Below are 13,578 nucleotides of genomic sequence, written 5' to 3'. Positions count from 1 at the left end.
TTTATATAAATTTCTATTTTTATAAAGTAACTATTAAAAGCTCAACTAATTATATATCTTCATTGGATGTATTAGGAGTTAAGTATATATCTCAACAGATTCAAAATCGAAAAAAAAAAAACATATTGAGAGCTAATTATGTATCTTTATAAAGAAAAAAATATATTTTCGTTAGATGTATCGAGAGTTAATTGAAGGAAAACCTTGGAGTAACTAGTAAAGTTGCTGCCATGTGACCAGGAGGTCACGAGTTCAAGCCTTAGAAACAGCCTCGCGCAGAAATGCAAGGTAAGGCTGCGTACAATACACCCTTGTGGTGGGGCTCTTCTCTGGACCCTGCGCATAGCAGGAACTTTAGTGTATCGGGTATCGAGAGCTAATTATGTATCTTTATAAAGGAAAAAATGTAGCTTTGCTAGATGTATCTGGAGCTAATTATGTATCTCAAAAGATCCTAAATCAAAATTTTCAGTAATTATGTAAAATATCAGAATTTTTTGTAATTAAACTTCAAACTATCGAAATTTATATTATTTACTTCTATTTGTGATAATTTTATTTTTAAGACTCAAACTCAAAATTTTTAATTAAGAATATTTTTTTTTTTGGTTGGACGGATTATTATATGTGTACACATTAAAAAGGTGTAGCATTATTTTGATGTCTTTTTCTTCTTTTGATTTTTCTTTTAGCCAATTACATATTAGAGTACTTATCGAAGTTGCATACCTAATATTTATATAATTTAACTCTATAATGCTTGAGTACTAGATTTCAAATTCACTAAATTTCTTAATTTCTTTTAGGTCAAGTCTGGTTTTTCAAGAGGTTACAAATTCGAATCGTGAAATTATTCATTAATACTTATTTAGAGTAGGTTGTTTATGTTGTACTCTCGTGCGAGTGCAACTCTACTTCTAATTTTGAGTAAATGCGAAATGTTTCATTCACCGAACTATTCTTTTTTCCCGATTCCTTCTCCATTATTTCGAATTGTGTATAACCAAGGACGTTTAAATCCTCAACAAAACCTATTAAATGATTTAAAAAAAATAAATTATTAGACATTATAATATGATTTCTTTTTTAACTTTTTTGTTGTTAATAAAATTGGACCATAAATTTCACGAAAAAATAAATGGGTCGGTTTGTTTAGGCAGCTGTACTGACCCATTGATGGTAGAATTTTGCCAATTATTAGTCACAAATGGCATAATTGATAAGGTTTGGACGGCTTGCCTATATGTTTTTGGCTCTTTTAACTCATCGTTTAGTGTTTATTTTGAAGTCCGATATATTTATATTTACATCAGAAAATTTTATTTTAGGAGTAAAATGCGCCTTAAATTTCACGACTGTATATTCATAACTCAAATTTAAATTCGAGGGCAATTCGAAACCTCTAAATAAGAAGGAATAATATTCACAAAAATACCTGAACTTTGATCGGATTTTCAGTTGAGCATACTGAACTTTGCAGGGGAGCTTTTTCGTATTTTAATGGCATATATTTGTCCACTTGGACACGTGTAAATATGAGATGACGTGTGTATTACATGCACCAATACACGTGTAAAAACAAGATTGGCGCGTGCATTACACCGTCAGCTGCCGAAACAATGTATAGAGTTTCGGAGGAGGGGGGAGGGGGGAATTAAATTCACTTTAAAAAGTCTAGGGGGTAATAGGACCTCGTAAAGCTTAGTATGTTCAACTAGAAATTCGATCAAAGTTCAGATATTTTTGTGAGTATTATCCCAAATAAGAAATACTTAAACGTTCTACCGTAATATTTGGTGGTGGACAGCTTGTTTTATGTGCACAAATTAAAAAGGTATTGCATTTTGATGTCTTTTTCTTCTTTTCATTTTCTTTTCTTGTTAGCCAATTACATATTGCATACCTAATAGTTAATAATTCAACTCTATACTGTTTGAGCACTAGATTTCAAATTCACTAAATTTCTTAACTTGTGGTAGGTCAAGCCTTGTTTTTCATGACTTGGGTTACAAATTCGAATCGTGAAATCATTCATTAATATTTATTTGGAGTAAATTGTTCATGTTATATAATCTTGGAGTGCAACTTTTCCTGAAATTTTGAGTACATGCGAAATATTTCATTCACCGAACTATTTTTTTTATCAGTTCATTCTCCACTATTTTGAATTGTGTATAACCAAGGACGTTTAAATCCTGGATAAAGCCTATTAAATGATTTTTTTTCTTATTTATTTGAGTCTACGCATCCAGACATCATCATTACGAAAAGAAAATGAATGAGATTTTTGTACTTTAGTGGGGTTTTTTTTTAGTATGTGATGCGGGGGAAGGGGGGTTCCACCCGATGTTTGGCATCCGTATTGAAGCCCCGATTAATTCGAATTGCGCACTGCAGAGCTCATTTTTGGAGTGGCGCTTCCAACAAGTTTGTTTTCATACCCAGGACTTGAACCCAAGACATCTGAGGATGGAATAGTCTCACCACTGCACCACATGTTGGTACTTTAGTGGTTGTTATTAAAGCATAAAAATTTATGTTAAAGGAACTAGATTTTGTTAAATTTACTTTTTATTTATTACATTCTAATAATGTTCTAGACTTTTTTGTTTTTGTTTTTGCTTTTTTTCTTTGTTTGTGTTTGGGAGGCTTGATATAAGAGAAAATCAAAAGAGAATATTTGAATGATCAAATATCACAAGATAATGGCTTAGGGAAAGACATAAAAAAATGATATGAAGGCTTGGAATTTACATGTGAGTAGGGCACAATGCCAATTAATCATCATATGAGTATGAGTTGTATAGACCATGATGTGCACTTCTCTTTTTGTGTGAGCAACATATATAAAGTTAAAATCCAATACCTTTTGTTCAAAATACAAAACAAATTTGGAAAGGAAGACAACACAGAATTGCCCCCACAAGTGTCACAAATGTTTTTTTTTTTTGGTAGAATATTAGATATGGATCATATAGTAACTTTCTGTAAAACAAACAAAAAAAAGGAGGTTGGGGTTAGGGTTAGGGTTAGGGTCGGAGCTATCCTTAGATCAGGGGTTCATTCGAATCTTTTTCGATGAAAAACTATACGATTTATATATACAACAACAATAAACTCAGTGTATTCCCACACAGTGGGGTTTGGGGAGAGTAGGGTTTGGGGAGGGTAAAATGCACGCAATTCTTACCATTATCTCCGAAGAAGTAGAGAGTTTGTTTCCAATAGACCCCTGGATACTATTTATATATAGTTAAAAAAAATTTATTTTACGTATATAGAGTAGATGTTGAACCCCCTTTCGATTGGTTTGTATGTTTACTTCTGAACCCTCTTAATGAAAATCCTGACTTCACCATTGATTGGGGCTGGATTTAAGGGGTTATTTCTTGTGATTTTGGCCCCTACATTGTATAATAAATGAAGGGAATGTCTTAATGTATTTCTTTTTCTTGGCCATTCCAACATCACACATTCCTCTTAATTTGTATATAATTAATTTTTGGTTGTTTTAATTTATGTGTCTTGTTTTTTTCTTTTAATTATTTAATAAAGAATATCTCTTAAGTTCACTCCTTCAAATTACATGTTTAAGACCATAGAATTCAAAAAGCATTTCAATATAGTATATACATCTAAAAATTTAAAATAAAAAAACTCAAAAATTTTCTTGCTTGATTAAATTTCAAGTCTTAACTAAACTAAAAAACATAAATCAAAATGACCCTAATAAAAAATAACATTATTATTAACTTAGAAACAATTTAAATTTTGACATAATACATAAATATGACCCTAAACTTGACACCAAATTATAACTTTGACCTTAAACTTTGATAATGCACAAATAGGACCTTTAACTATTCAAAACCTGAACAAATATGACCTCCGATTTTACAACCCCATGCGTGAGTTTCACTCGCGCCTACGTGGAAAATTAATCCAATCACACGGTGTTACGTCGTTAAAAGGGCTGATTTGGAGGGATGTCATATTTGTGCAGTTTTGAATAGTTAAATGTCATATTTGTGCACTGTCAAAGTTTTACTTTTGTGTTAAAACAACGTCATTTTTGTTTTTATTATTATAATTTTTTTATTTATTTCTATAGTAGCAGCATCTAACTTTTTTTTTATTAAAAAAAAAACCACTAGCAGGGATCGAACCCGCGCAGTAGGTTAAATGAAACGCCCAAGAAGAACAAATAACACCACTGGTCTATCTAAGTACCTTGTTTCATGTGGTTCAACATTAACATATGTACATAAATATAGATTTTCTACCTTATATATACAACGTAACATTTTAATAATGTTAATTTGATAACATTAATTTAATATACTATTACTATTATTAATAACGTTAATTTAATAACATTTTATTTATGTATTATGCCTTAAACTTTCTACCTATTAGTTGGTGGAATGTCGACATACATCATATTTACATGCCCATCTCTTCACCTAATTTTATTTTCCAAAGAGAAATTAAAAGAAAGAAAAATCAACCCTTCATAGGAATATATTGGGTGATTAGCGCTAAGAGTGTTTGAATAATTGGTAAAGTTGTTGACGTAACTAGGAGGCTACGAGTTTAAGCCGTGTAAATCGTCTCTTACGAAAATGCAAGGTAAATCTTCGTACGATATATCCTTCTGATCAATCCTTTCCTGTCTTTGTGAAAACTTTAATGCACTGTTCTTTTTAGTCTGTGGGTGATTAATTAGGAAAATTAACATTAATATATACCTTAGCTTACTATATTTATACAAATTTCACCCTTACAAAGTAATTATAAAAATCTCAACTAACTATGTATTATCCTTTGATGTATTAGGGAGTTAATTATATATCTCGACAGACCCAAAATTGAAAAAAATGTATGAAAAGTTAATTATGTATCTTTACAAAGAAAAAATGTATTTTCGTGGGATGTATTATGTATCTGGACAGACCCAGGATCGAAAAAAAAAAACGGGAGTTAATTATGTATCTTTACATAGGAAAAAATATATCTTTATTGAATGTATTGGGAGCTGATTATGTATCTCAACAGACCCGAAATTTTAAGTATATATGCAAAATATCAAAAAAAATTTATTAAGCTCCAAGTATCGGAATTTATGTTTTTTTCCAATTAATTATGTCATTTGGATAAGCACTTCCATAATATTCCATATTGATCCTTTTTTTTTTCCTCTTTCCTATATTTAATGATTTGTAAAATAGAAAATACACAGCAATTTTGAAATAGATGGGCCCCATTTTGATGTCACAACAAGTAATGACATTGATGGATGATGGCCCATTAGCTCAGCCCATTTTAGCCTTTGGGCCTTGGCCCGTGTGCTTATTCAAATGAGCTGTCACTTTCCATAACGGTCACATATAATAATTTCTCACAAATATAAAAACGGCTATCTTTTTTTAGCCACTCAATCAACTTTATTTTGTTTCCATTTTTTTTTTTTTAAATAATTGTGGCTGTGATTTATTCTTAAAATATTTTTTTTTAAAAATCATTTTGCTTAGTGACTCAATTAAGAAAAGAACAAATTGAAAAATAGGAAATTTGAACTTAGGAACTTTGATTTAAGGGTCAGGACGTAACACATATTGTGTGAATTTAAACGCATTAATGAGTTTAAATATTATACCAAAAATAAAATAAAAAGAAACAACGCATTATTCGTTGAATTTCAAATCTTGATTGAATGATTGATTTTGTGCAATCACATTTTTATCACACTTTCAAGTGGAGTAATTTAGTTCTAGGCTCCTTTATTTTCTCCAATAGTGATTTAGCTCAAGTCGATAACATTTTCTTGTGAGCTGTGTGTTACGATTTTAAGTTATGAAAATCAATCACTGATTTAAAGTGTTAGAACTGCCTATATTACACTCCACTTAAAATACGATTTTTTTTCAAATTTCGAACAAATGCGAGATGTTTTATACGACAAATATTCTAATAATTTAGTCCATAAATGCCTTTATTAGACCTCTTTAAAAAGGTTGAGAACAGTGACAGAGCTATCTTTGTTTCAGATAAAAATAATCTTTATATATATATATATATATATATAGTAGACGTTGAAATCTTTCGGCTAGCTTATATATTTATTTGTGAACCTTTTTGAATTTTTTTTTAACTCCGTCACTGATAGAAAATTAAAAGGTTACCATTCCATTAGGACAAATAAGTAAGTTTTATAATTTTGCTTAGTTGGTCACATTGTTACAACTATTTGAAAGATTAGGTGAATAAGTTTGGGCTGGACCAGCTAATCAAAGTTCAAATTGTTTTCAAATAATTAAACACTGACACTCTGTACAAGATAAGCACACAACATAAACCATACAAACAATCTGTCAACTTCTTCTCCACTCTGCCACTTTCCAGAATACTCTTTTATTTATCATGATTAAAATTAACTAATATACTCATTTAGTGGACTAAATTAACAAAATAATATTGCTCAACTTTCTATGTGCAAGTTAGCTCGAAAAGTATAATTGTTAAAAATAAATATTATTGTTATTTTTTATCCTTAAATTCTATGACTATTTATTATCTTTTCTACTTTGGTTATGAGTTATTTTTATTATAATAATATTTTATTATTATCTGTTGTTTTTTTAGTCCTGTATATCCTTTCTGAATTGCATACAATTTCTTTACTTTTAAATAAGAGTAAGATTTACGTATATTTTTGTTAGGTTAAATCAGCCTAAAAATACTTTTAACATGATGTAATATGTTCTGCTTTAAGCTAAACTCAAATAGTTTAGTTTTTCTCGTATATCTCACTCGAATACAACAACAACAACATATTTCGTGTATTTTCACATAGTAGAATTGAGAGTAACGTGTAGCAATCTATACCATACCTCTAAAGAAATAGAGAGACTGTTCTCGATGGACTCCCGATTGAGAACATAGACCTCACTCGAATCTCGATTAAAAAATCCTATACCTGTATATTGCTCCTCAATCTTTTCAACTACTAACATGAAACTTCTGTTAAAACACTCAACAACTTTACCCTCCTTAAATTTTATTACTATTTAAGACTATATTGAGTATAACTTCTTTTCGACTACTAACATGAAACTTTTGTTAACACGCTCGATAATTCTATCCTCCTTAAATTTTACTATTTAAGACTATATTGAGTATAACTTCTTTTGGACTGCTAACGTGGAACTTCTGCTAACACACACAGTAATTTTACCTTCCTCAAATATTACTACATAGTAAGATTATATTGAGTAAAAAAGAAAAGAAAGATTAGGCCCCCAATAAGACAATAATTAATCAGACAAATTTAATAAGTTTATCCCCACATTTAATTAATTTGCACTAATAATGAGTTTCCACTATAAAACAACCACAACTCTTATCTTATCCCAGTACCAAACTCAGTTCTTGAACTGTCCACTCTTAACTCACAAAGTCTCAAACAAAGCAAAAAGGGTTTTGAAGCTTTCAGCTTCTGTGTGTGTGTGAAAAAATGGCAGAAAACAAGGAAGAAGATGTTAGCCTTGGAGCTAACAAGTACAGGGAAACACAACCATTGGGTACAGCAGCACAAACAGACAAAGATTACAAAGAGCCACCACCAGCACCATTGTTTGAACCAGGAGAGTTGTCATCATGGTCCTTTTATAGGGCTGGTATTGCTGAGTTCATGGCAACTTTCTTGTTCTTGTACATAACAATCTTGACTGTTATGGGACTTAAGAGATCTGATAGTCTGTGTTCATCAGTTGGTATTCAAGGTGTTGCTTGGGCTTTTGGTGGTATGATCTTTGCTTTGGTGTATTGTACTGCTGGTATCTCAGGTTGGTTTCTTGGACTTTTTGTTTTTATGTTGCTAAAGATTGTAGCTTTGCTTACTTTTGTCAACTAATATTATAGATTCTTGCATATTATTTAAAAAGATTTAGTTTTTGCCTTGTTTCAGAGGGTCAAAAGATGCTACTTGGTTTATTTACTGTGTCTAAGTTGCAGAAATGGAGTTTTTCCTTCTATTCTTGTTGATTCTTATAGTTATTATCTAGATCAAGCTTGATTTTTTTTCTTTGTACTGTAAGAATATGAACTTTTATTAGTTGATTCCCTTGATTTTCCCTTCTTTTGCTTTGGATATTTGAGCTTGTGGTCACTTATTGAGTACATCATACTTTTGTCAACTAGTTTTGTGGGTTCTTGAGTATTTGCAGAACAAAGAAGATTCATTCATTTGGTTCATGATATTTGAGCTTGTCTATACATATTGTGTAAATCATACTTTTTGTCAACTAATAAAGATTCAGTTTACTGGTTTAATTTATGTGTGTGAATTGCGAAAATGGAGTTTTACCTTCTATTCTTGTTGCTTCTTTTGGCCAGTATCTTGCTCTAGCTTGTTCTTTTTACCTTCATACTGTAAAAATATGAACTTTTTTTGAGTTGATCTCCTTTAGTTTCCTTTCTTTTGATCTATATGTTGAGCTTCTGTTAACTTAATATTGTAAGCTGTTGTTTTTTCCAACTAATTTTATGGGATTTTGAGAGTAATCACATGAAAAGATTCAGTTTTTGTGGTTACTTATTTTGTACATCATACTTTTTATCAACTGATTTTATAGGATTCTTGAGGAGACTCAAAGTTGAAAACATGTTTATTAGTTTACTTTCTCTGTCTAAACTACAAAAAGATGAGTCTTTGCTCTTATGGGCTTGCCTGCTTATTTTGTCTCTGAAGCTGATTTCTCTGTGTTTTGATATCAAACAGGAGGACACATCAACCCAGCTGTGACCTTTGGACTTTTCTTGGCAAGGAAGTTGTCCTTGACCAGGGCTATTTTCTACATAGTGATGCAGTGCCTTGGTGCAATCTGTGGTGCTGGTGTGGTGAAGGGATTCATGCAAGGACCATACCAAAGACTTGGTGGTGGTGCTAATGTTGTTAATCCTGGATACACCAAAGGTGATGGTCTTGGTGCTGAAATTATTGGCACCTTTGTCCTTGTTTACACTGTTTTCTCAGCCACTGATGCCAAGAGAAATGCCAGAGACTCACATGTTCCTGTAAGTGTTTTCTATTGTAGTTTCGAGATTAACATGTTTTTTTGGTTCAAGTGTTATTGCTTCTTTTGTGATGTCAAGTCTGCTTATCATGGAAATTACATGTTACTTCAAAGCTCCATTTGATCTTAACACAGTTACACTCGCATAGAAGCAGTTGTGCGTGTATGTTTGGGGTTTTGGGGTGAATTGGTTTTGGGGATAGAGTTTAACTCTTCACACAAAGTGTACAAGTGTATAACTGTGAATAGAGTGGATGCAATTTTACCACTACCTCGTGCCGAAGACTCTCGATTAAAGTGCAACAAATCTAAGTAGTTGTTTTAAACTCTCAAGTTACCTAAAAAGATGACTAAAGTAATTGAAGGAAAAGGACATGATATCTGCTGTAACATGTTAAAATATAGTAACATAATTTTTTAACCTCACCTGACATGCTAAATTACACTTGTACTGCAAAAGTTAATTATTCTATGTGGAAAGTTAAATCCTTTCAAGACAAGTGGTCTTACTTTTTGGTATAGTTAGGCAAAAATGATGTTCATGCTAGCATGTGGCATGTCTTGTTTTGTCAGCAAGTCCTTTTAGTTGGTGTAGGGTTATTCTGGGGACCCCATGTCCTTGACAAAAACGTTGTGGGCCTGATTGAGTTAGGCTAAAGATAGTGATGTTCACGTGATAAGTTACTGTAGGTGTGGCATTTTTTTGGTAATGCAGTAATTGACCATGTCAGATTGTTGTGGTCCGTCGAGCCGAGGGTCTATCCGAAATCTATATCGGAAACAGCCTCTACCATCCAAGGTGGTAGGGGAACGTCTAGCGCGCGCGTCCGTGACATCTTACCCTCACCAAACCTCACTTGTGGAAATACACTGGGTGTCTTTGTCATTTGTGCATGGTTGGGCATTGATAAAGTACATCTTTTTACTGTTGGTGCGTATAAGTTAAATTCTTGAAGGTGTCTTTCTGAAAATTTGCACTGTATCGCAGATTTTGGCACCACGTACATCTTTTTACTGTTGGTGCGTATAAGTTAAATTCTTGAAGGTGTCGTTCTGAAAATTTGCACTGTATCGCAGATTTTGGCACCACTTCCCATTGGATTCGCAGTTTTCTTGGTTCATTTGGCCACCATCCCCATCACCGGAACTGGCATCAACCCCGCCAGGAGTCTAGGAGCTGCTATCATCTACAACACCGATGCAGCATGGGATGACCACGTAAGAAAAACGTTTCTTTCTTTCAAACTGGCTCCAACACCATCGTTGTTTAAACTATAAACTAAAACGCCAAAACTAACAAGATGTTGTTTTTGTTGATCATCAACAGTGGATCTTCTGGGTTGGACCATTCATTGGTGCTGCTCTTGCTGCAGTTTACCACCAAATAATCATCAGAGCCATGCCATTCCACAAGTCTTAAGTTTTCTGTCTCCACCATGGATGGATTCTCAAGACACCCTTCTTTTGTCAAATTTTTAGTTGTCTCCTTGTGGATTTTCCTTCTGTTAAGATGTTTATTATGTGTGTAAATTTATCAGGTTATGATGATGTACTGTTACCTTGTTAATGAAGGTTCTTTATTTTATCCTTTTTAATACTCTTCTTTGCTTTATGTCTTCATAAATATTTTTTTTTTTGCTTTCTTTCTCCTATGGTCTTTCGGAAACCACCTCTCTCCTCTACCTGACAAGGTAAAAGGGGGGGGGGTTAAGGTTTGCTCGTGCTCTATCCTCTCCCCTCCCAAACCCCCCAAGGCCCAAGTGGAGGATTTTCCTTGTGATCATTATCTCATCGATGTCTGTATCGCTCCTCGTGATGGAGATCATTTTAGCTTCGTCAAAAAGCTGACGGATATAGAGCGGAATGCTCAGACTTCACTTGTGGGATTATACCGAATAACCCAAGGTCAAGTGGGGAGGTTTAGCCATTATGAGCTAAAGAGTAGTGGGTAGAGGTAGCAAATTTGATTGCTCATCTTCTGGTCCCTTTGCTAGAAAATAGCACATATGATTGAACTCAAGGGGGTGGGGGTCTGTCTAGCTATGGATGTAGCTGCGGAAAATTATGAGTTACATCCCATTAGTTTTGCAAGGGATTTAATGTCCTCGTAATGATATCATCTACGTCTGTACTGCCCCTGTTCAAATTGCGAAGAATAAGCTCTCCTCATTTGAGCATTCGTCATTTTCAAAATATACAGCAATATTATACCAATATATTTTCATTAAAAGGGGTCTGAGGAAGATAAAATGTAAGCGCAATTTACATCAGTATCTTGAAGGTTATTTTTATGAACTTCAAATTTTTAGTCCAGGGATGTAGAGGAGAAAAAGAAGGCATTTCAAATAAATCTAGACAAAATAAAGAAAATAACCAAGACAATTTTAAAAGAGGAGAGGAACAAATTGGAGTTGCATTATATTTTTACTTTGTAGTCTCTACTTTGTATTCCCCACGTTTCTTTTTCTCTCCCAAAAATTTTAAAAAATCAAATAAAGATGAGGGATTTGAAAAAAAAAAAGGAAAACATTAAAAGATCTTTTGCCCCGTAATTATAGCAGTCAAACTCTAACAATCACAATAATAATAACAAAAGAATTAAGTTGCACATTTATATTATCGGTGCAATTTAAAATATGATAGTAAACTCTATGCAATGAGATCAATTGGAAAAGCATGTGAGAATTTCGAATCAAAGATTTTTTTTCGTTAAATCACCTGTTCAATCAACTCGATCATATTGCTCATTATTAAGGGTCCGTTTGGTCATGAAATTTTTTTTATTTTTTTCGGAGTTGGAAATTGTGGTGTTTGGCCATGAAAATTCGAAATTTTTTTCTAAAAAGGGAAAACAGGTTTTTGTTGTTTTCACAATTTTCCAACTCCAATTTCAACTTTTATTATTATTATTACATATAACCCCAATCTTTTAAATTTTTAAATAAAACTTTCCTTATAACATTACTTTTTCAATATTAAGTATATAGCAATTTTAAAAAATAAGCTAATTATAATTTCAAACTTAATGTTATCCTAATTAATATGTATATCTTTTTCTCTCTCATCATTATTTTTATCCTTTATTTAATTTTTAAATTTGTCCCTTTGAACCTTAAGTTGGCCTCTCGCGTGTTTATCCTTTAAAGCATCTCAAAAGTTCCATGCCATAAGGTGGATAAAATTTGTCCTTTTGCACCTTAAGCTGGCCTCTCACAGATTTATCCTTAATAGGATATCGCAATTTTCATGCCTTAAGGTGGACAAGATTTGTCCCTTTGCACCTTAAAATGAACATTGAAAAGGGCCCATACTTAAAGAAAATCACTGCACCATCTTCAAGTAAAATTGGTCGGACTTAAGGTGACGGAGGCGAAGTTAAAATCTCGCACCTTAAGCCAATATCCACCAACTTTAAGTAAAATTGATCAAACTTAAGGTGATGGAGGCGAAGTTAAACTCTTACACCTTAAGCCGCTGGCCACCATCTTCAAGTAAAATTGGTCGGAAACTCTCGCACCTTAAGCCAATATCCACTGTCTTCAAGTAAAACTGGTCGAACTTAAGGTGACGGAGGAAAAGTTAAACTCTTGCACCTTAAGCCGATGTCCACCGTCTTCAAGTAAAATTGGTCGAACTTAAGGTGACAGAGGCGAAGTTAAACTCTCGTACTCTAAGCCGATTGTTGCATATTGCTATCTGTTTCAATTCTCCAAAAAAAAAAAAAAAAGAAACAAGAAAGAAAGCAAAAACACAAATAGAAAGGACGTTACCTATCAAAGCGTGGTAATCTTAAAAGTTGTATATCACCAACTTGGATTGAGACAAGATGCCTTGATGAGAATAAAGCCCTCAAAATCTGGTTTGAGGAAATAAAAACGCCCTTTGGTGGTGATGGTCCCACATCAAGAAATAAATTATTTGGTGAGGCAATGCAAATCTGGAATCATCTGTCAAGATGGATTTCAAAAAAATCGTCTAGAACAATTAAAAAGGTGTTACAATCCAAATTTTTGATATGTTATAAATGCATGTTTTCGGCATCTATAGGATTAAGCGGATCATAATTTCAATACTCTCACATTGAGATATAATTTTTTTGGTGATGTCGCGTAAATCTGAAATTGTTGATGCATCAAAACTCAATGTTGATTTCGGGATAACACCTGAAAATATCTCAATTGTATTAAATTATGAAAGAATTTGAATCTGAATTTTGGATATGTTATATATCTCAAAGTCTAGTTTCTGGAATATCAAACAGTTCATGATTCTGATATTCCTACAATTAGATATGAATTTTCTACCACTAACATACTGTGCTGAAAAAAAGTGACGAAAATAAGAGAAAAGTAGAAGGAAAAGAAATTACCTCAATATTGTTGATGACTTGAAAATCCCAAAATTGATATTGAAAAAGTGGAGAAACCACCTCCTTTTATAGAGTTGTAGGATGAATGTTTACTTCATCAATATAAATTCAGATTGGAATAATTTCCATCTCCGA

The 13,578-nt window shown here is 32.7% G+C and overlaps 1 protein-coding gene across 2 annotated transcripts; it reads left to right on the top strand.

Annotated features, from left to right (window-relative positions):
- The first annotated feature begins 7,326 nt into the window (after positions 1-7,326).
- Positions 7,327-10,669, top strand: LOC107865316 (probable aquaporin PIP-type pTOM75). 2 transcript variants are annotated; one of them, XM_016711608.2, is made up of 4 exons: positions 7,327-7,844; positions 8,780-9,075; positions 10,152-10,292; positions 10,402-10,669. In XM_016711608.2, exons 1-4 carry the CDS (start codon positions 7,514-7,516, stop codon positions 10,492-10,494), a joined length of 861 nt encoding a protein of 286 aa, XP_016567094.1. In that variant the 5' UTR covers positions 7,327-7,513; the 3' UTR covers positions 10,495-10,669. The 2 variants fall into 2 exon arrangements, with proteins under 2 accessions (XP_016567094.1, XP_047270547.1); XM_047414591.1 differs by lacking the exon at positions 10,402-10,669 and having other exon boundaries at positions 7,365-7,844; positions 10,063-10,233.
- Positions 10,670-13,578: the final 2,909 nt, after the last annotated feature.

Source organism: Capsicum annuum, chromosome 1 (assembly GCF_002878395.1).
Source record: "Capsicum annuum cultivar UCD-10X-F1 chromosome 1, UCD10Xv1.1, whole genome shotgun sequence".
NCBI classification, from domain to species: Eukaryota; Viridiplantae; Streptophyta; class Magnoliopsida; order Solanales; family Solanaceae; genus Capsicum; species Capsicum annuum.
The sequence above is the reverse complement of the archived record's forward strand: the minus strand, read 5'-3'. Positions and strand labels throughout refer to the sequence as shown.

Excerpts from the sequence above, each read along its gene's own strand:
- LOC107865316 (XM_016711608.2), top strand. The coding sequence starts at position 7,514 with ATGGCAGAAAACAAGGAAGAAGATGTTAGCCTTGGAGCTAACAAGTAC. Across the intron at positions 9,076-10,151 it reads CCAGAGACTCACATGTTCCT|ATTTTGGCACCACTTCCCAT; the intron begins GTAAGTGTTTTC and ends ACTGTATCGCAG. Across the intron at positions 10,293-10,401 it reads ATGCAGCATGGGATGACCAC|TGGATCTTCTGGGTTGGACC; the intron begins GTAAGAAAAACG and ends GATCATCAACAG.